The sequence below is a fragment of the Peromyscus californicus genome, unplaced genomic scaffold, assembly GCF_007827085.1.
Source record: "Peromyscus californicus insignis strain IS unplaced genomic scaffold, ASM782708v3 Scaffold_15__1_contigs__length_86483966, whole genome shotgun sequence".
Taxonomy (NCBI): Eukaryota; Metazoa; Chordata; class Mammalia; order Rodentia; family Cricetidae; genus Peromyscus; species Peromyscus californicus.
Window position 1 is genome coordinate 79,168,797 of NW_026294447.1, and position 19,682 is coordinate 79,188,478.

At 46.9% G+C, this 19,682-nt stretch overlaps 1 protein-coding gene across 3 annotated transcripts in view; it reads right to left on the bottom strand.

Moving 5' to 3' along the window:
- Positions 1 to 5,455: 5,455 nt before the first annotated feature.
- The window catches only part of Mthfd1 (methylenetetrahydrofolate dehydrogenase, cyclohydrolase and formyltetrahydrofolate synthetase 1), a 74,128-nt gene continuing 59,901 nt past the window's right edge, over positions 5,456 to 19,682 (bottom strand). For all 3 annotated transcript variants that reach the window (XM_052739549.1, XM_052739550.1, XM_052739551.1), the window contains 6 exons: positions 15,698 to 15,798; positions 14,693 to 14,870; positions 12,073 to 12,180; positions 11,464 to 11,616; positions 7,612 to 7,705; positions 5,456 to 5,687 (listed from right to left, as the gene is read on the bottom strand). In XM_052739549.1, coding sequence (XP_052595509.1) covers positions 7,616 to 7,705; positions 11,464 to 11,616; positions 12,073 to 12,180; positions 14,693 to 14,870; positions 15,698 to 15,798 — 630 coding nt within the window. In that variant the 3' untranslated portion in view covers positions 5,456 to 5,687; positions 7,612 to 7,615. The remainder of the gene's footprint in view (positions 5,688 to 7,611; positions 7,706 to 11,463; positions 11,617 to 12,072; positions 12,181 to 14,692; positions 14,871 to 15,697; positions 15,799 to 19,682) is intronic.

Consider the following 19,682-nt stretch of genomic DNA (forward strand, 5'->3'; position numbering starts at 1 on the left):
CTCCCTTTCCTGAGTGGACCATGATCTCTAGAAGGGCTAATCTCTGATGTCCACTTGGGGATGGTTTTTCTAGGAATATATTTTCCCTCCCTAAGATTTCTAGTCTAGACTTACTCCACCAAGACTTGATAAGGAATGAACTCTTGGGACACAAAACTGATATGATTCTAAGTTTGTAGATTAAAAGTTAGTGATAAAACTGCGAAATAGGAAATCCAGGTTCAGTCAAAGTAATCAAACAGTTCAAAGGGGGGAGCTGCAGGGATGCTCAGAGGTTAAGAGCTCTTCCTGATCGGCAGAGGAGCAGAGTTCAATTCCCAGCACACTTCAGATCACTCAGGACTACCTTTAACTCCAGCTCCAGGGGATCGATCCTCCATCCTCTTCTGGCCTCTACAGGCACTGGTGACAGGGCGCACGTGCGCATGTGCGCACGCACAGACACACAGACACACACACACACAGACACACACACACACACACACACACACACAGACACACACACACACACACACACACACACACACACACACACACACACACACACACACACACACACACACACACACACAGCATTTGCCTAGGGTGCACAAAGCCTGGGTTTTGCACACGGTGAAACAAGCCTGTGATCTCAGTACTTAGGAGGGAGAGATGGTAGGATGAGTTTCAAAAGCCATCCTTGGCTACGTAGGGAGCCTAAGGCCAGCCTGGGCTACACTACATGAGATCCTGTCTCAAAAACAAAAGGGACTTGATTTAGCCTTGTTCACCCAGCAAACATGGGCCAATGACTATGGTCTTTTTGTCCCCACGTAGGTTATATGTTAACCCTGCTTCTGGCTGTTTTGAACTTGAAACACGCTGGGAGAAACCCATGCCACTCAAGCAGCAGACTTGTGCTGTGACATGAGGTCCTTCGAATCCAGCGGATCTGGGAGCTGGCAGTCATTTTAGGAAAAGCAAAAGGAGGCTGATTCAGATGAGGATAGGGTAGCACAGCTACGCCATTAGAAAGCACCTGGAGCCAGATGTGGCCGTGCAATCCCAGGACTTGAGTAGCTGAAGCAGGAGGATGGCAAGTCCCTAGCCAGGCTATGCTACATAGCAAGACCCACTTAAAAAAAGGGGCGGGGGGGGGGGGGGATGAGAGATGTAGGTTGAAACACCAGCAATAAAGAGAACCTTAGAAACTTGTAGATCTCCTGCTTGCTTTGCTCTTAAAAAGGAGCTGAACAGTCTAAAAGGTGGATTTATCTTCTATTCTAAGGGAAAATACAATTTATATGATCAATAATTTATCTAACCTCTCTCTCTCTCTCTCTCTCTCTCTCTCTGTCTCTCTCTCTCTCTCTCTCTCTCTCTCTCTCTCTCTCTCTCTCTCTCTCTCTCTCATGCATGCACACACCCCCAGAAGAGAGGGAGGGGAATATTACTATTAATAAAATTCTGCGTTTGTGGCTTTTCTGTAGGATACGATTAGAACTCGATGCCAGATGTTTGAACAATGCACCCCGTACCTCATGCACGAGAGAAAAGGAAACCTGTCATTCCTAAACACACTTAAGCGACAAGACTGTTGAAGCTATTACTGTATTATTGCCTACTACTCCATTTGAATTATGTAATTAGGAAATGAGCTATAAATACCTCTCCAATCTGACAAGGAACTATCCTTACAGCTAATCTTATTAATGTCACAGATAGAGCGGGCCAATAAAATAGCCTACATATGCATCTGAACAGCACTGAATTAATTATACCATCTCTTCCATTCTGGTCCCCATCCACACAGTCCAGACTTTAAGGGACCAAGGTGGTCCCTACTCCTTGTTAGCCGTTTTTATGTTCTTGAGCCTTTCTCGGAATAAGCCTTCCCCAGTACCTTCCTCGGGCACACCATCTAATGAACCTAGGGCTCCAGGTCCCGGGTGGCTGGATCTATTTGTGGGCACCATGAGATCTGCAGGGAGCCAGCACAAACCCAAGTGCCTTACTTGGCAGCACATACGGACTGCTGTCGCTCTTAAATTATGTGTGTATACATCTTCAGTGTACAGCATCTGAGGTGCAATCAGGAGGCACAGTCTGCTTCTCCTACCAACATGGAGAGGGGAGGGCCAGAAGATAAGACTGGGGACCAATGGACCTGGAGGGACTGCTAGTCCGTGGTGAAGGGGTAGGACTTGCACTGGTGACGTGGACACGTCCCCCATGCACTGGTACTTCTATAGGTATTTTATACGTGTGGCTGCAGCTACCCTATGCCTCTTTCATTATGGAAAGAGCCTCTGCAGGCTTGTACTTGTGGCACCTTTGAGCCAAGATCCCAGAATCAGTTGCATGAAACCCCTTGCCCATCGGGATTGCTCAGCAGCCGCCATGACCTCATCTCTCCTTTAAGCTTTCATACACTTAATTACCTCTTCCTTCTGGAGGCAAGCGGAAAGGACCCGGTTTTCTACTTTGTACACGTTGGTAGGAGCTGCCTTCCTGGAATGGCTGAGAGGCAGCAGAGAGCAGAGTCTTCGGAATAAGGTGACAGCAGACACTGGCACTGGAACCCCGAAATGCCTTTCCGTACAATGAGATGGAAGCCTAAGCAATTACAATGCACATACACATTTCCAAGCAGGTGTCAGCTCCTGTCATGAAGTCGGAGTTTCACTGGCAGGGGTTCGACACGTGGATGCTTGCACACAAGTTGCGGAGACACATGAAAGTTTCCCAGGTTTTCCACTCACCATTGTGTTATTTATTTACATGTGGCTTTGCTGGTCAAACCCAGGGCCTCACACATGCTAGGCAAGCCCTCCACCACTGAGCTACACCTGAAGCCCTATGCTACATTATCTGCGATAGTAAAAACCACAGGGCTGGAGAGATGATTCAGGGGTGTAGAGTGTTTGCTGCTGTAGTATGTAGAGCAGAGTCAGGATTCCAGCACCCATGTCAGGTACCTGTAAATACCTGTCACTCCAGTCCCAGGGGATCCAATGCCACTGGCCTCCATGGGCACCAGCACCTTCTCCCACACTGATACAGACATATAATTAAAAATTAATCTTTTGGTCTTTCTTTCTTTTCTGTTTGTTTGTTTGTTTTTTATAAGACAGGGCTCTGTGTAGCCCTGGCTGTCCTGGAACTTGCTCTGTAGACCAGGCTGGCCTCGAACTCAAGAGACCCACCTTGCCTCTACCTCCTGAGTGCTGGGATTAAATGCATGCACCACCACGTCTACCTTAAAATCTTAAAACAAAACAAACCCAAACACTCAAATTCTATGCCTTTAAATCCCGTCACTCTGGGAGGCAGAGGCAGGAGGATCTCTATGAGTTCAAAGCCAGCCTGGTCTTCATAGTGAACTCCAGGCCCGTCAGAGATATACCCTGCCTCCAAAAAACCAAAAAGAAACTTTAGGGGCTGAAGAGCTCCTCAGTGGTTCCAAGCACTTATTACTCTTTCAGAGAACCCAAGTTAGGTTCTCAGCACCCATCAGGAAGCTCACAAACACCTATAACTCCAGCTTCAGGGGAGCCAACACCCTCTTTTAGCTTCTACAGGTACCTACACCCACATATATGAAAATAAAATGAATTAAAAAACTACTCGATCTTTAAAAAAGGGAACTTGATTTATTATTGCATTAGGGTTTTATCATGTTAAATCTCTCTCCTGCCACTATATTCATTTATTCATTGTTTTCCCCAGTACTGAGGACCTACTTCCCCAAAGTTTGGCAGTATGGAGGAAGCCTGCATCCTTTAAGAGGGTCTCTCAGTCACTGTGTCTTGTAAGATCGCTTCCTTCTTGTTTACAAACTGATTCCTAGCAAATCCCATCCCAGATGGTATTCTATAGACTATTTTGAGGCTTACCAGAAAGATGCTTCCTATCAGGGACAGCAATGAGCACTCCAAATGTGTCAGGCACTGTACAGAGCACCTAGGACTTGTTCGCTTGACTTCAGAACTACCCGTGAGGAAGCAGCAATAACCCCTTTATCTCCATAAAATGGGTGAGGGACAGAGAGGGTGTGAGGGGACAGGGAGGGGGTGAGGGGACAGAGAGGTGGACATGGCAATAAGGACTGGCACTGAGGCCCATGCTCATGACTCCTTTGTCATTGGCCTCCCAAAGTGCTGCCATTGTTTCTTCGGACCACGAATCCGTATCACAACACCGGTGCGAACCCATCGAATTAAGTATACCAGAAGCAAAGACACCTGGGAAAACAGAGCTCCGTCCACATCTGCAGTGTTTAGCTTTGGCACCAGGGGGACGCAGCATCTGGAAGGAGCCAATGCGGGAAGAGAGGAGAACAGAAGACACGGGACAAGAGAAGGGAGGACATGCTGGGAACTTCAGACGAACCAATGCTCCCAAGACACTCCGCACGGAGAGGTGGAGCCCAGGCACATCTCCGCAGTCTAGCAAACATTTGCTAAGCCAGCGGGGCAGAAACGGCCCACCGGAAGCTGGTGCTGTCGTCCCTGAGGACTCAAAATGGAATCAGTGTAGATGCCCGCCGCCGCCGCCGCCGCCGCCGCCAGAACAGATAATTAAAACGTGGAACATACATAAAATAGAATTTTATCCAGCCATGAAGAAAAATGAAATCATGAAAATGGATCATTATATTTAAGTGAGGTATCCTATGCTCAGCAGACAAATGGCAGCCTCTTCTCTGCTACATGCAGATTCTAGCCTGTAACTGTGAAATACGTGTATCTGGGTGGGGAGTAAATAAGGGCAAAGGTCAGGAAACTAGAAAGGGGTCCATGGGAGAGGGGTAGGGATGCCAACAGAACACAGTGGAAGGGAGGACACCAGAGGGAAAAGGTGAGGGTTGGGGGAGAGGGGACGGGGAGAACCAACCAAAATAACGTATATAAAAACCCCACTTAGAAATCTGTTGATCTGTATACTAACTTAAAAAATTGTATCTATCTGTCTATCTACCCACTTACCTATCTACACACACACACACAGTAACAAAAGACAACAGCACTAAGGCAGTGATTCAAATGGGATCCCAAAGATGTCAAGCATCCATATAGGCAGCAGCTTCCCTGGGGACCTCAGCCAGACCAGGAAGGTATCAAATAGGGACGTCTCCTTCCATACCCTACCCCCGCCCTCCCAGGTTTCCTGAGTTACGTTCTCACGGAGATAACTACACTAGCCAGCACCACCCCGACAACTGACGACAAAGTGCCTCCTGTAAGGTGGATGGATGGCAGCCATTCTAGTACTCTTTATTTTTGGTTTTCTTGAAACAGGTTCTCTGTGTAGCCCTGGCTGTCCCGGAACTCATTCTGTAGACGAGGCTGGCCTCGAACTCACAGAGACCCTCCTGGATCCATGCTAGGATTAGAGAGATGCGCACCACCGCCGCCTGGCTCATTCTACCGAGGTCCATCAATGTCACAGACACATTCACGTTTCAACACCAAGGTAGCAAAATTATTCCATTTATTAATATCCATTAGACTTTCACTAAGTAAATAGACATGATTTATGTTAATTTATACACACGATGTGAATTAAGGCTGTGAAAGGCTTTAGGGAAACTCCCACTATTTCTGAAGCTCTTCAGGCAGGGGCTGACTTCCTGGATTTCTGCACACTTCCTCAATGGGCCTGAATAGACACTGGCCGGACAGAGTAGCCTCTTGGAGATAGGAAATCTGGAAAGAAAAGCAAGGTGAATGAATGAATGAATGAATGAATGTTTTCTCTAAGCACTGTGGTTTCCTCTTCCCTTCCACACTTCATCATTGTCCAGCTGCATCTCCAAAACTGTTCACACGTACACCCTTCCCTCCGGGTGAGTCTTTCTTCTAGGGTCTGTCCACAGATGAACTTGAAAGACAACCCGTAGCACGATGGTTGTGTGAATACCACGCCACACTGAGCAGGGAGCCAGGACAAGTCCCATAGCACATTCCCACTCTGCAGCAAGTGCTTCTTCCCTCGCCCAAACCCTAAGCCTCCTCACAGTGGTCAGAATGAAGACATCCTGCCACCTGGACCTTCACTTTCTCAGGGCAGGAGGTTTGCTTTTTTACTACCTGGTACCACCCCAGGGTCTCCCAGCTCTTTCCAGCCTCCCCCCATGTTCTGTACTAGATCCGAAACTCAGTCGTGTGCTCTTGTGAGAACCCCTTCACTACTGTCCAAATCCAGTTCCCTAAAACTCCCATCTTTCCCTCTCTTGGTTTAGTTCCTCATTTTGCTGGAGTACACCACATTGTTAAATACCTTCCTAGCAGAAGTGGGGGCGGCAGCCCTTGGCCGTCTGAAAATACCTTGGCAGATTTGGCCAGGGATAAACACAGGATGAAAGCTATCTTCCCCTCACATACTTGGGGACATTCCTTAAAAGCTCCTTATTGCTGATAAGACAGGCATTCTGTTCTCTTCTCATTCCATGGCCCTGAGTGCACCAACACCCTGGCTGCTCCAGACAGGCAGTCCACAGGCCATTCTTTCACAGGCAGGCTGCTTTTTAATTCCTTGGAGAGGGATGCTGAGGATTTTCCTGCTTGACATTTTTGAGATCTGAATTGAATGCGTCACACAGGTGAGTACCTGGGGCCCTGTTATGCAGGGCCCAAGAACTCCAGAATTGGTCCTGCTCCTTCTTTTCTCTGCTTTCTGAATGATTACCCAATTAATGTCTCTGTGAGTGTATGTCTGTGCTTTCCTGGGGGCCAAACACGGCTCTCACACAGGCTTAGCTCCACCATCAGCTACACCCCAGCCAATGCTTGCCTTCTATCTTTTCTTTTCCTTTTTTCTTTTGGTTTTTCGAGACAGGGTTTATCTGTGTGGCCCTGCTGTCCTGGAACTTGCTCTATAGACCAGGCTGGCCTTGAACTTGGAGATTTGCCTGCCTCTGCCTCCTGAGTACTGGGATTAAAGGTGTGCACCACCACCACCTGGCTTCTGTCTTTTCAAGTTATACAACGGACTTGGGGCTGCTCCTGCTTCTCCTAGGTCATCAATTCTGAACCCCAAGCCTCATGGGGCTCCTTCAGAGGGGAGTTAACACCCCTGCAGGCTCTATGGTGACTAGGCTGCACCTATCTCCCTGCCCTTCCTCCTGCATGGAGCCCTGCTCTTCCAGACTGATGAGGAACATTTCATTCATCGATTACTGTTAATTCTCTTTCCTGACTACCTCCTCTCAGTGAAATATGGAAAGGATTATTTGGAAATCACTAGAATTTGAGTGTTTGTAGACTTTGTTCGAGCCTTAGAAATTCATGAATACAGCCCGAGCTACAGAGTGAGTTCCAGGACAGGCTCCAAAGCCACACAGAGAAACTCTGTCTTGGAAAAAAAAAAAAATTCATGAATAATCTCAAAGTTAAAAAAAAAAAAAAGAAAGAAAGCCCAAACTTTTTGCAGGGCAAGACAGTTTAACTGGTAAAGGCACTTGCTACCGAAGCTGAAAACCCAGGATCCATATGGTGGGAGAATACTGACCCCTCTGACCCTGACACACACCAGTCACACATCCCTCCCTGCTCCATGAAGTAAACAAATAAATAAATGTAATTTTAAAATAAAAGCAAACAAGGAAACTCTTGCCCAGTAACAGCTCACCTGTTTAAAACAATCCATTCACTTGTTCGGTTTCAGGGTCCAAATCGATGTCATAAAAACAGGGCCGGGTAGGGAGTCCAGGCATTGTGCTCATCTGAGAGATAAAACAGCAGTACAAATGAACTTCAGGGACCAGCAAGATGCCTCAGTGGGTAGAGGTGCTTGCCGCCAAAGCTGATGACCTGAGTTTGATCCCGGGACCCACAGGGTGGAAGGCAACAATCAGCTGGTTCAAGTGATCCTCTGAACGCTACATGCTTACTGTGATACACACACAATATAATGACTCACTCCCCTTTGTGCCTTGCAGCAGCCACAGAACCAGACACACCTTTTAAGTTATCAATGAAAGAGGTGCTGTTCTTGGTACATATTAAAAACCCAGCCATTGATTCCTGATATGAACAAGAAACCCTCATGTCCCTCTGCAAGCCGAAGGCCTCATTCGGATCCTGTGCAGGACAGCTGTAGCTGAAGAGGCAGGGGAAGCACGGTCCCTTCCCTAGCCTGCCTTGGCAGGTGCTGGAGCTGAACAGCTCATGGCTGAGGCAGTGAGCGAGGACCACATGACCACAGGAAGGTGGGACACCCTGTAACCCCAGCACTGGGGGGGCTCAGGTAGGACTTGTCAAAGCTTCAGACCAGCCTGGGGTACACAGTGAGTTGAACACAAACCAGGGCTACCTAGCAAAACCATCTCTCAAGACAGCTAAACCAAGCAACCAGAGGAGGCGTCTGTTGTGCAATTTTCTTTCAGTGAATCTCGCGTAGAGGCCCATGTGATTTCTGGGATTGCAGTGACATGGCATTACAATCCACATCCTTTAACTCGGGCCAAGACATTGCTGTATATAGCCTAGACGCGTTTACGGTCTCTATTCTTACCGATCTCAGGCTTTCTAAAGCTAAACCCGAATCTTCGGCGCTATATTTGTGCTTGCTCCTTTTCTGAAGACTTGGCTTTGCCACTTATCTGCAAATTTGTATGGTTTGTAACTGAAAATGTGGTATTTTTTCCCCCGTCATACTGCCTCTATAATGAATATACACACGTTCCAGAGCAGACCCAGAAAGGAAGACAGCTCAGACTGAAGTCCTAAAACTTCACTATAAAAATGTCATAAACTAGATGAGTCATTTTCTATAACACAAAACATCAATATTTGAGGAAAACCAAATGCTGACATCTGAGCACCCAACAATAGTCTCCAAGGCAAGCTCTAGGGATCTGACAACTGGATTCCACTAATGCATTCTGTAAGAAAGGGGTGCGTGGGGGGGGGGGCAGTAGGGGAAGGGGAGATCTGGTCTTCAGGCTCAGAACAACCCAGCAGACAGCACTAGAAAGGTAAAGGATGGACGACACTGACCCAGACATGCATGTGTGTGCTCACAGAAAACTCGAGATGGTTCCTTAGAACAGCAATTTCATAACTTTTATTTTTTCTCAGAGGAAGATCTGCCCCTGTAAACACGGGTCACTGATAATCAGAAAAAACAAACCCATGATGGCACGTGTACTCACATGCAAACCTAGATGCTGAAATTCCAATAGCAGTAAGGTATCGCTAAGATTGTTTGGATTTGGTGGTTGTGTTGTGCTGTGCTGGGACTGAGCCCAGGCCCTTGGGTGTGCTAGCCAGGCAAGTGCTCAGCCACTGAATTACATCCACGGACACCAGGACGTATTAGAATACAATCATTAAGAAGAATTAAGGAGGGTTGGGGATTTAGCTCAGTGGTAGAGTGCTTGCCTAGCAAGAGCAAGGCCCTGGGTTCGATCCTCAGCTCAAAAAAAAAAAAAAGAATTAAGGTGACTTTCTTGAAAAACCTGCCTACTCTCAGATGTGCATAATACTGCCTTTTCCTATTCTCTCTGCCATTTATTTATTTATTTATTCATTTCGAGACAGCGTTTCTCTGTGTAGCTCTCTGGCTGTCCTAGAACTCACTCTGTAGACTAGGCTGGCCTCAACTCAGAGATCTGCCTGTCTCAGCCTACCAAGTGCAGTGCTGGGATTAAAGGCGTGTGCCACCACTGCCTGACTTCTTTCTTTCTCTTACTGTCCACATTTAAATCTATAATAAAACATTTTCTTTAATAAATGTCAATTTTGCTTAAAAAAAAAAAAAGATTACAGGGCGGTGATGGCACATGCCTTTAGTCTCAGGCAGATCTCTGTGAGTTCAAGGCCAGCCTGGTCAACAAATCGAGTTCCAGAACAGCCACAGTGGTTACACAGAGCAATCTTGTCTTAAGAAACTAGGTTGGCATGTATCTGCAGTCTTAGCCCTTGAGGCAGGGGGATATCAAGTTTGGGGCCAGTCTGGGCCACACGGTGAAACCCTGATTCTCGGCTTCCACCTCCCAAGTGCGGGATTACAACAGCTTAACACCACACCTAGCTTTATCCATTGGTATTTTAATTGATTTCAAGGACAGTGACCTAACAGAATTTCAAGAAGAAATTCTAATGGGATGGAGAGGTTGCTCTGTGGGTAAGAGCATTGGCTACTCTTCCAGAGGACCTGGGTTTGATTCCTAGCACCCACATGGTGGCTCACAACCTCCTGTAACTCTGGTTCCAGGGGATCCGACATTACTGGTCTTCTTGGGCACCAGGCACATAAATGATGCACAGACGTACTTGCAGGCAAAATAACATGGACATAAGGAGAAGCTCTAAGTCTATTAGCAAGACACGGGATGGGAGAGCCTCTGCTGTTGGGGCTACAGGGAAGACTGGGTTTATAGAACACGCTCAGTCAACAGAACTGTGAGGGCAGTTTCTCCCCAGGGGGGTTGCTTTCTCTGACCCCAGAGATCTCCAAATCTGAGTACTCAGTCCTTTTTAAGATGGTCTAATATGGCACATAACCTATGCACACATCCCCTATAAATCACCTCTTGACAACTTTTAACATCTAATACAATTTAAAAGCTATATAAACAGCTGTTACACATTACTTTAATGCTGATATGCATACTTAATAGAGACACTTTTTTTTTTTTCCTCTAGCAATTTTGTTTTGGAAGCTGAGTTAGGGATTTTATTAAAGACATTTTATTTTATTTTTAAAGATTTATTTATTTATTGTGTACACAATGTTCTGCTTGCATGTATTCCTGTAGGCCAAAAGAGGGTACCAGATCTCATTACAGATGGTTGTGAGCTGCCATGTGGGTGCTGAGAATTTAACTCAGGACCTCTGAAAGAGCACACAGTACTCTTAACTCCTGAGCCATCTCTTCAGCCCATTAAAGATATTTTAATACAGGCCTAAGCAAGAAGATTAACAGGAAAAGGAGGATGAGGTGAGAGAAAGTCAAATGGACTGTGGACTTCCCAAAGAGTAGCAGCAAGTAGGACACACCCAACGGTGGGTACGGAGACAGGGTCTCTCTAAGTAGCCTGGCTGAACCACAACCCACTATGTAGACCAGGCTGGCTCCCAACTGGCAACAGACCTCATCTCAAGTGCTGGGGTTACAGGTATGTGCCACCATACCCAACTACTACTGTCAATCCACAGACGGTTGAATCAGTGAATGCTGACTCATGGACACAGAGAGCAGACTGAATATTGGCATCACCCAAGGCCAGTTAGATCCATTCTGGACACAATCAAGAGCAAACTGCCCCTGGGAAACAGAATTGCATTCAACAGAGGTAGGATCGGTGTTAGACTTGAATGGGTATTGCATGATCTATATATATCAGTACCAGGATTAACCCAGAGAGGCCTAATCACAACTTTCTGCTAGACTACGGCAACCTGGCACTTTCTGACAGCCCGGGTGACACATTTCAGTCACCACTTACACGCGCTCCACTTACAGCCTCTACTTACCGTTCCCACTAAGGGGTACAGAAAACCGGCACCAACGCTGGCACGGATGTCACGGATGGGCAGAATGAAGCCAGTAGGCACACCTTTTTGCTCTGGGTTGTGAGACAAAGACAGGTGTGTTTTGGCCATGCAGATGGGTAGATTCCCAAAGCCCTGGGGGGAGAAAGGGTGTGACACAGGAAACACTGATTATGCAATGAAGCATATCTGGACACCATTAGGAGACTGAGATGGCTAGCTCCCTACATAGCCACCTCTACCTTACTACCCCTTCAGCCTAGTTATCACAGACCAGAACCAAAAAGAATCCCTGGAAGGGAAGGAGGAAAGTACCTAACTATATTCTACAAATGACTCTTGGATTTGCGTCCTTATAAGCAACAAAACAGTATCTGGAGCAGAGATGAGGCACTACAGAGGCGTCTCAGCATTCCAGCAAAACACTCCGTACTCCTCCTGGCTTGTCTAGATCTTCACCCATAAGTAAATACAGAATCTAGGGCTGCGACTTTTAACCCAAACCCAGTATCTTGGGAGCGGAGGCTGCTGTCTGGAGGAGTGCAGTGTAGGAGGCTGGGGAAGCTCAGGGTTCAGACTCCGAACGCCTACCTGCTTTGTGTAGACCTCGGCTTTGTTCTGTGCTTCGGGGAGCAATTCGATGTCATCTGCTCCGTAGATCTTCTGTGCGATGATCCTGATTTTATCCTCAACGGAGAGCTGATGTACAAGAGAGAACGGAACTGTGACTGGGCACATATGAGGATTCTTGGCAAGCACATTCCAGGCCAGTGTCCCCAAAAGGGATACAAGTTGCATTTTATATACTACAGGTATGCAAATAACTTGAGGTTTTTTTTGGGGGAGGGGGGTCACAAATATTTAACTTAATTTGATTATTGGAAGTGGTGAGAATAAAACCTAGGGTCTTGTATCATTTAGACCAGTGGTTCTCAAGCTTCCTAATGCTGTGACCCTTTAATACAGTTCCTCATGTTGTAGTGACCCTCAACCATAAAATTATTTTTGTTGCTACTTCATAACTGTAATTTTGCTACTGTTATGAATCATAATGTAAATATCTGCGTTTTCTGACGGTCTTAGGTGACCCCCATTAAAGAGTCATTCAACCCCCAAGGGGTCAAGACCCACAGGTTGAGAGCAACTGTTCTAGGCAAACACTCTCCCCCTAAGCTACACCTCCAGCCCTGGGTTAGAAACATTTTCTTGGAATTAAAAGAGCCTCTTTATTTATTTATTGTGTGTGTATAGCACATGGGCATGCATTTCTCATTGTTTCTGGGTGGAGACCAAAGGTCAAGTTAAGAGAGTCATCTATGTCCTTCAGCAACGTGGGTTCTGGTGACTGAACTCAGCTCATCAGGTTGGCCACAAATACTCTGACACACCGAACCCTTTTAATACAAAGTTCCAGATTTGGTTAAGTGGAAAATATCTCACAGATACAGTTATTGTCTCTGTATGCATATAGATATGTAGATGTGCACACACACACACACACATATAAACACTACACATACTGGGTTTTCTCCTCCTTAGCAACTAAGGCTAAATGAATATATTGGGCAGATTTTAAAAAGTGCAACGCTCTACCTATAAAAACACAGACTTGACTTTTTACTAAACAGTGACCACTTCCGAGGGCGCTTCGTAAAACAGACGTGAAAGCGCTCTCGGGAGCGGCTTTAGGAAGCTGCAGATGACGGTCATATGCAGCTTATAATTGGAGCTTGGTAAATGCCAAGGCACATTTAGAACTTCAGAAGCAAAAACACTTTGGTTGAGGGGCGATTTAAGACTCACAGATGCTGAATAACACAAGAAGTGGCAGCCTCCTGTTTGCCAGAGGAGGGAAGAGCTCCCGCAAGAGAAAGGCTTCTGAGGTCCTTCCCTCACTGCAGGTCACCTGCCGGCCCTGAAGGTCTAGGGCTCCTGCCTCGGGCACCGTGGACAGCGGCTTGGAGAAGGGCCCCACAAGTGCTTTTCATTTGTGTGCACCTATGTTTATGGCTTTTTCTAGAAGGGTGATTGTTCGAACAGATTTTCAGACCCATTTACAAAACCAACGCTCAACAGGAGAATGCTAATTAACTCCCCATGTATTCTATCTGCACAGTGCAAAGAGAAAAGGCAGAAATGTTTTAAGTTAAAATAATAGTTTCCTTTTTTCGTGAGTGAGTGTGTGTGTGTGTGTGTGTGTGTGTGTGTGGGTGGGTGGGTGTGGGTGGGTGTGTGCGTGTGCACACACACGTGCAGGTGGAGGCCACAGGATAACCTCGGGTATCTTTCCTCAATCCCTCTTCCCTTTGTTTTTTTAGTCAGGGTCTCTATTGAACCTGCAGCTCGTTGACTTGGCTACACCGGCTGAAAACCAACTCTAGAGACACACACATCTCCAGCACTGGGCTTGCAGACACGCACTACCATATCTGGCTCTTACGCAGTGCTGTGGACCTGAACTCAGGTCCTCATGCTTCTGTGGCAGACACTTTCCTGACTGAGCCATCGAATCCGGGCTTCACTCTTTTTTTGTGGCTAATTCCCAAAGTCTCTGATCGTCTTTGAGAACCCAAGGAAAAAGGAGCCTAGAGCATGCAAGCAGAATGAAGTACAGTGTACACCCAGCGTTCCAAACCAAGTTTCCAATCACTGTCCACAGACTTAACACCCAATCGCACCCTGAAATTCAACCCTGGGAACAGCATTCTTCAAGGCAACTTGGGATAAGCTGCTTCTGCCAGGCCAGATGTAAGTCACCTGACTCAATGATGGAGAATATGACGAAGCCTGTGGAGGTCCTTTGGTTTGGGCTTGGAAGGCTTCTCTGAACTTGGGGCGACACTATACCAGGAAGTGGGCTTGGGAGCAAGCACTCTTCTTTGCTCTATTACTGAGAGGTGGTCAGAAAAATTTCCAGAGCCAGACACAGCCCCTTCGTTCCTACCTGGCTGAGGCCGTAGTGAAGTCTGCAAGCTTTAAAAAGGTGGGGTGTGAGCTAAGCTCTCCAGGCAGTTCTGCTTGCAAACGAGCAGTCCCCTGTGCTTGTCAGACAGATGTCTCAAGCTGAGAGTCCAGGCTGCGGCTGGGGTGACTCACCCGGGAGGGAATCAGACCACGAGGTAGATGCTGCTGACTACACCCCAGTTACCACACCGAGTTCATTTTCACACAAACGCCATTCTGGCTTTGTTACCTACAGCAAGTAACCCACCTTGAGGTCATAGAGGAGCTGGAAGCTGCTGGGGGCCTGTGATGCTCTCTGAACGGCCTGAGCCAGGGCTAAGGCCCCCCGGCCCCCTTCTGCCCAGTGGGTGCATTTGACAGCATCAAAAGCCCCATGTTCTCTGGAGAGGCGGCCGATGAGGTCCAGTTCAGCGTCTGTATCTGTCCTATACAGGAGAGCTTCATGTTAAAGGGGGTGGGGAAGGGAGACAGATCTGGCTTAGGAAGCCCCACACGGATTGCCGCCTGAAAAAATGGACACTGGTTTCAAGCTCAGCTCTGTAACCAATGGGCTGGGCTAACTTCTGGCCAGTTACTTCATCTGTACTTATTTGGCTCCCACAAGGAAAAACTGGAAAGAATCACGGCAGGGCTGCCCCGGGATATTATGAGGCTTAGACAGCAATGCATGCAAAGTATCTGGAACATTCCCAGGGCACCACCGGGAATCAGTAAATACTAGCTTTAAAAACTGCTTCTTCCCATTGCGCTGCGGAGAGGGCCATTATTCTGAAACCTTAAACAGGGCGAAAGTGCCAAACAGCCCACACAGTGCTTGCATGAACACTTTTCTAGCTCAATACATCCAACTCCCTCAACACAACATCCCACCTGACCCAGGGAAATAAAGACAGGCTGTAGGCTATGCTCTTCTGTTAGGACAAAAGGCCTTGGAACGACCAGAAAGAACATTTCTTGTCAAGCTCGGGTGTTCTTCCCGTTGCTCAGGAGCAATTCTGATTTCCGGACCTCAGTGGTGAGGTAGAGCGTCTGCCGTGACACATACACACACGCACACGCACGCACGCACGCACGCACGCGCGCGCACACACACACACACACACACACACACACACACACACACACACGGTGCCTGTCTCGTCACAGGCCAAACCACAAGCTATAACCAACAGCAGTAAGTGAAGAACAAAATGAAGTTAAATGCCCCAGGAGCATTTTCTACACTCCCCCTTTAGCTAGATTTCACACTTACTTGAATACATTCATGGCCACGACTACAGGTACTCCAAACATCCTAGCATTTTCTATTTGTTTCCTCAAGTTACTGAAGCCCTTCTCAACCAGGTCCAGGTCCTGTAAAACAACAGCAAAAGGCCTGTAAGGTCAAAGCCAGCAGACCTGCAAACAGCTGCTGCTTCTTTTGAAGACAGAAGCTTTCCCCGGGGCATGCATGGCAGGGCACATCTGTCACCCCGGCACTCAGGAGGTAGAGGCTGGAGAAGTTGAGATCAGCCTGGGTACCCAGTGAATCCTTGTCTCAAATGAACAAACAGCATAAAATAAAAAAGGACAGCATGTCTCTGAGCCGGAAGACATTCACAGCGAGGGCAAGAAGGTGGGCCAACAGGAGGCCATTGATGCACACCCCACAATGCTTCTGGCGGAGGGAGGATCGACCGTACAGCCCTGGAGGGAAGCTGTGCTGTCTCCCTACACCTTGAAAATTGGACAGCTGGGGTATCGGACATCATTATGCAGCCTATGAATGTCCTCTTTATTGTTTGAAGGGCATGAGTTTGATGCCTCCACTTAAATTACACTTATAATTGTGTGTTGACACATCAGATTAACTCCTGTAATGCAACAAGACAATGAGACTCTTCTCAGTACTGTGCAAACCATTGGATCACAAGACAGAGCCTGGCACAGGTCCTGACCCTAAAGGCATTTAATACCCAACAGCCATAAATACGGTCCTGCAATAAGTCAGTGAAGTTCCAGAGGATTTAATGAACTCAACTACGAGCCTTCCCAAGGCTAATAAAATAAGGCAAACACTAGTTGGAAAGCCCAAGTACTGGACTGGACAGATAGCTCAGTGGTTAGGAGTACTACTTCCAGTCAGGTGTGGTGGTACATGCCTTTAATCCTAGCACTCAGGAGGCAGAGGCAGGAGGATCTGTGAGCTCGAGGCCAGTCTATTCTACAGAGTGAGTTCCAGGACAGCCAGAGCTACACAGAGAAACCCTGTCTCAAAAAAAATAACAGTAAGTAAAAATAAAAAGAGTACTACTTCCTGTTCATACAGAGGAAATAAGTCTGGATCTAGAATCCAAGTCAGGAAGCTCATAAGAGCCTTAACTCCACCTTTAAGGAATACCGTCATCTGGTCTCCTCAGGCATCCCCTCCCCCCATGCACATGCATGCACACAGACACACATGAATAAAAATAAGCCTCTAAAAGAAAAACCAAGGCTGGAGAGATGGCTCAGCAGTTAAGGGCACTGGCTGTTCTTGCAGAGGGTCCTAACAACCACCCGTGACTCCAGTTCCAGGGGATCTGATGTCCTCTTCTGCCTCTGAGGGGGCTAGACATGCATGTGGTGCACATAAATACATGTAGGCACTCCCACATACACATACAAACAGATCAAAAAACAAACAACCAAACAAACAACAACAAAACCACCCTGAAAACAGACAGTAGAGGTTGAGGCTCTGGTTCAGCTGGCAGAGGCTTGCTCAGCATACATGAAGCCCCGGGCTGGACCCTCAGCACCACATGAACCAGCTGTGGTGGCTCACACCTACAGCCCAGCACTTGAGGACACGGAGCCCAAGGGGACCAAAAGATAGAGAAGCAGGCAAAACCGTCCCACACATAAAATAAGTCAATCTTAAAAATAAGAGTTTGTTCTGGGTAGTGTACTGTTCCATTCTCATATCCCGCTTCCCATACACATCCCCACAAATACTATAAAATCTAAAACTTAAAGATACTTGTGGAAACATTATTATTTATTTAATTCCTTTTGTTTTTTGAAACAGGGTCTCACTATGTATCTCTGGCTGGCCTGGTACTTACTATGTAGACCAGGCTGTCCTTGAACTCACAGAGATTTGCTTGCCTCTGTCTCCCAAGTGCTGGGATTAAAGGCATGGGCCACCAAATCCAGCTAATTCCCCCCCCCCCCCCAATTACATTTATTTGTGTGTGTGTGTCCCTTTGTGTGTGCCATGGCATGAGTGTGGAGGTCAAAGGTCAACTTGCAGGGGTCAGTTCTCTTCTCCCACCAGGTGTATCCCAAGGATTTAAAACTATCTAGATATAGATAGATGGATGGACATAGGGTCTCATGTTGCCTAGATTTGCCTCAAACTTGCGATATAGTCAAGGACGACATTGAATTTCTGGTTCTCTTGCTTCTACTTTGCAAGTGCTGGGATTATAGGAGTGCACTGGCATGCCTGGCCTGGTGGGGTAGTAGGGATTAAACCCAAAGCTTCGTATTTGCATGGCAACCACACTACCAACCAAGCTACTTCCGGTCACGAGAATATGTAACAACTGTTCAACAAACTCCAACTTTGTTACATTTGTTTGTTTGTTTTTTCAAGGAGACAGAGGTTTCTCTGCAACAGTCCTGGCTGTCCTGGAACTCACTCTGTAGACCAGGCTGTCCTCAAACTCACAGAGATCCGCCTGCCTGTGCCTCCCGAGTGCTGGGATTAAAGATGTGTGCCGCCACCTCCCAGCTAATTTTTTGGGGGTGGGTGGGTGGGAGAGGATAACTCTTTATTTCATTTTTTTAAATAATTTACTTATTTTTATATACATAGTGTTTTGCCTGCATGTATGTCTTGTGTGAAGTTGTCGGATCCTGGAGTTACAGACAGCTGTGAGGAGCTGCTGTGTGGGTGCCGGGAATTGAACCCCGCTCCTCTGGAAAAGCAGTCAGTGTTCTTAACCGCTGAGTCATCTCTCCAGCCCCAATTTTTTTTTTTATTCTTATAGCGTCTAATTTTCTTTTTGTAAAGAAAGGGCATATCATTTAAAATGCACTAAGGGCAGTAAGACTACACAGCAGCATGCATGAGACCCTGGCCCTGACCCCAGCACTAAAGCAAAACAAAATAAAATAACTGTAACCTCAAAATATTAGAACTCTTAAAAATAAAACATGTAGCCAGGTGTAGTGGCCTACACCTTTAATCCCAGCACTCAGGAGAAAAAAGGTAAGCATATATTTGTGAGTTCAAAGCAGCCTGGGTTACAGAGTGAGTTCCAGGTCAGCCAGAGCTATAAAGCAAGACATCTCAGGAAAAACCAACCAACCAACCAACCAACCAATCAATCAATCAATGTGGTTGTCTTCATAGAAACATGCTCGATCACTAGGAAAACCTAGCACTGTTACTTGTTGTTGTTGTTATTGTTTTAATTAAATTAATTAATTTATTTCACATCCTAACTGCAGTTTGCTCTCCCTCCTCTCCTCCCACTCCCTCCCCCCTACCCGGTTTCTAGATGCCCAAAGCAGCAGGAAAAGTAGGGAGGTTATAAAGTGAGACCTTATAAACACTGTTCGAGACCTCCCCCGCCCCCCTTAACTGTAATCCGAGATCGGGATTATCTGATGGTCTAAAGAGCCCTCTAACTGTTCTTACCTTTAGCCACATAAAAACCAATTACTACATAAGACCAACCGAGAACAGTTTGAAATAAGTTGAATGTCTTAAATGAAGACACCAGCTGGGCTAGTGTAGGGCACTCAACTGCAATTAGATACAGGAAAGGCTGTGGGGTGGCAGGAGGGTCAGAACTGTGAATTCCCCTCCCACGCCTGAATCACAGATGACCATAAAAGGCAAGTCCCAGCTCCCGAGACAGGCAGACTCAAGGCACCAACCAGCTCTTTCCTGGGCAATTTCACAAACTTCATTTGGGGGCTGCACACTGAGCCTGCACGGCCTGATAACGGAGAAGTCTCCACAAGGACAGAGAGATTGAATCAGCAGTGACAGTGGCTGACCCTGCATCTTAGCCATGGGCCCGTCTCTTACGTAAGCACTCACAGTGACCCTGGGGATGTTTCTTTGATGGTAAATGATATCAGTATGAAAAAAAAAAGAGCTCAGAACTGTTCTTTGAGCTCCTGCCCAGTAGACCAAATCAGCTTATGGAAGATGTGCCTGCCAAGCCAACCGAGGCATTTAGTGGCTGTGTCTGGGGTCT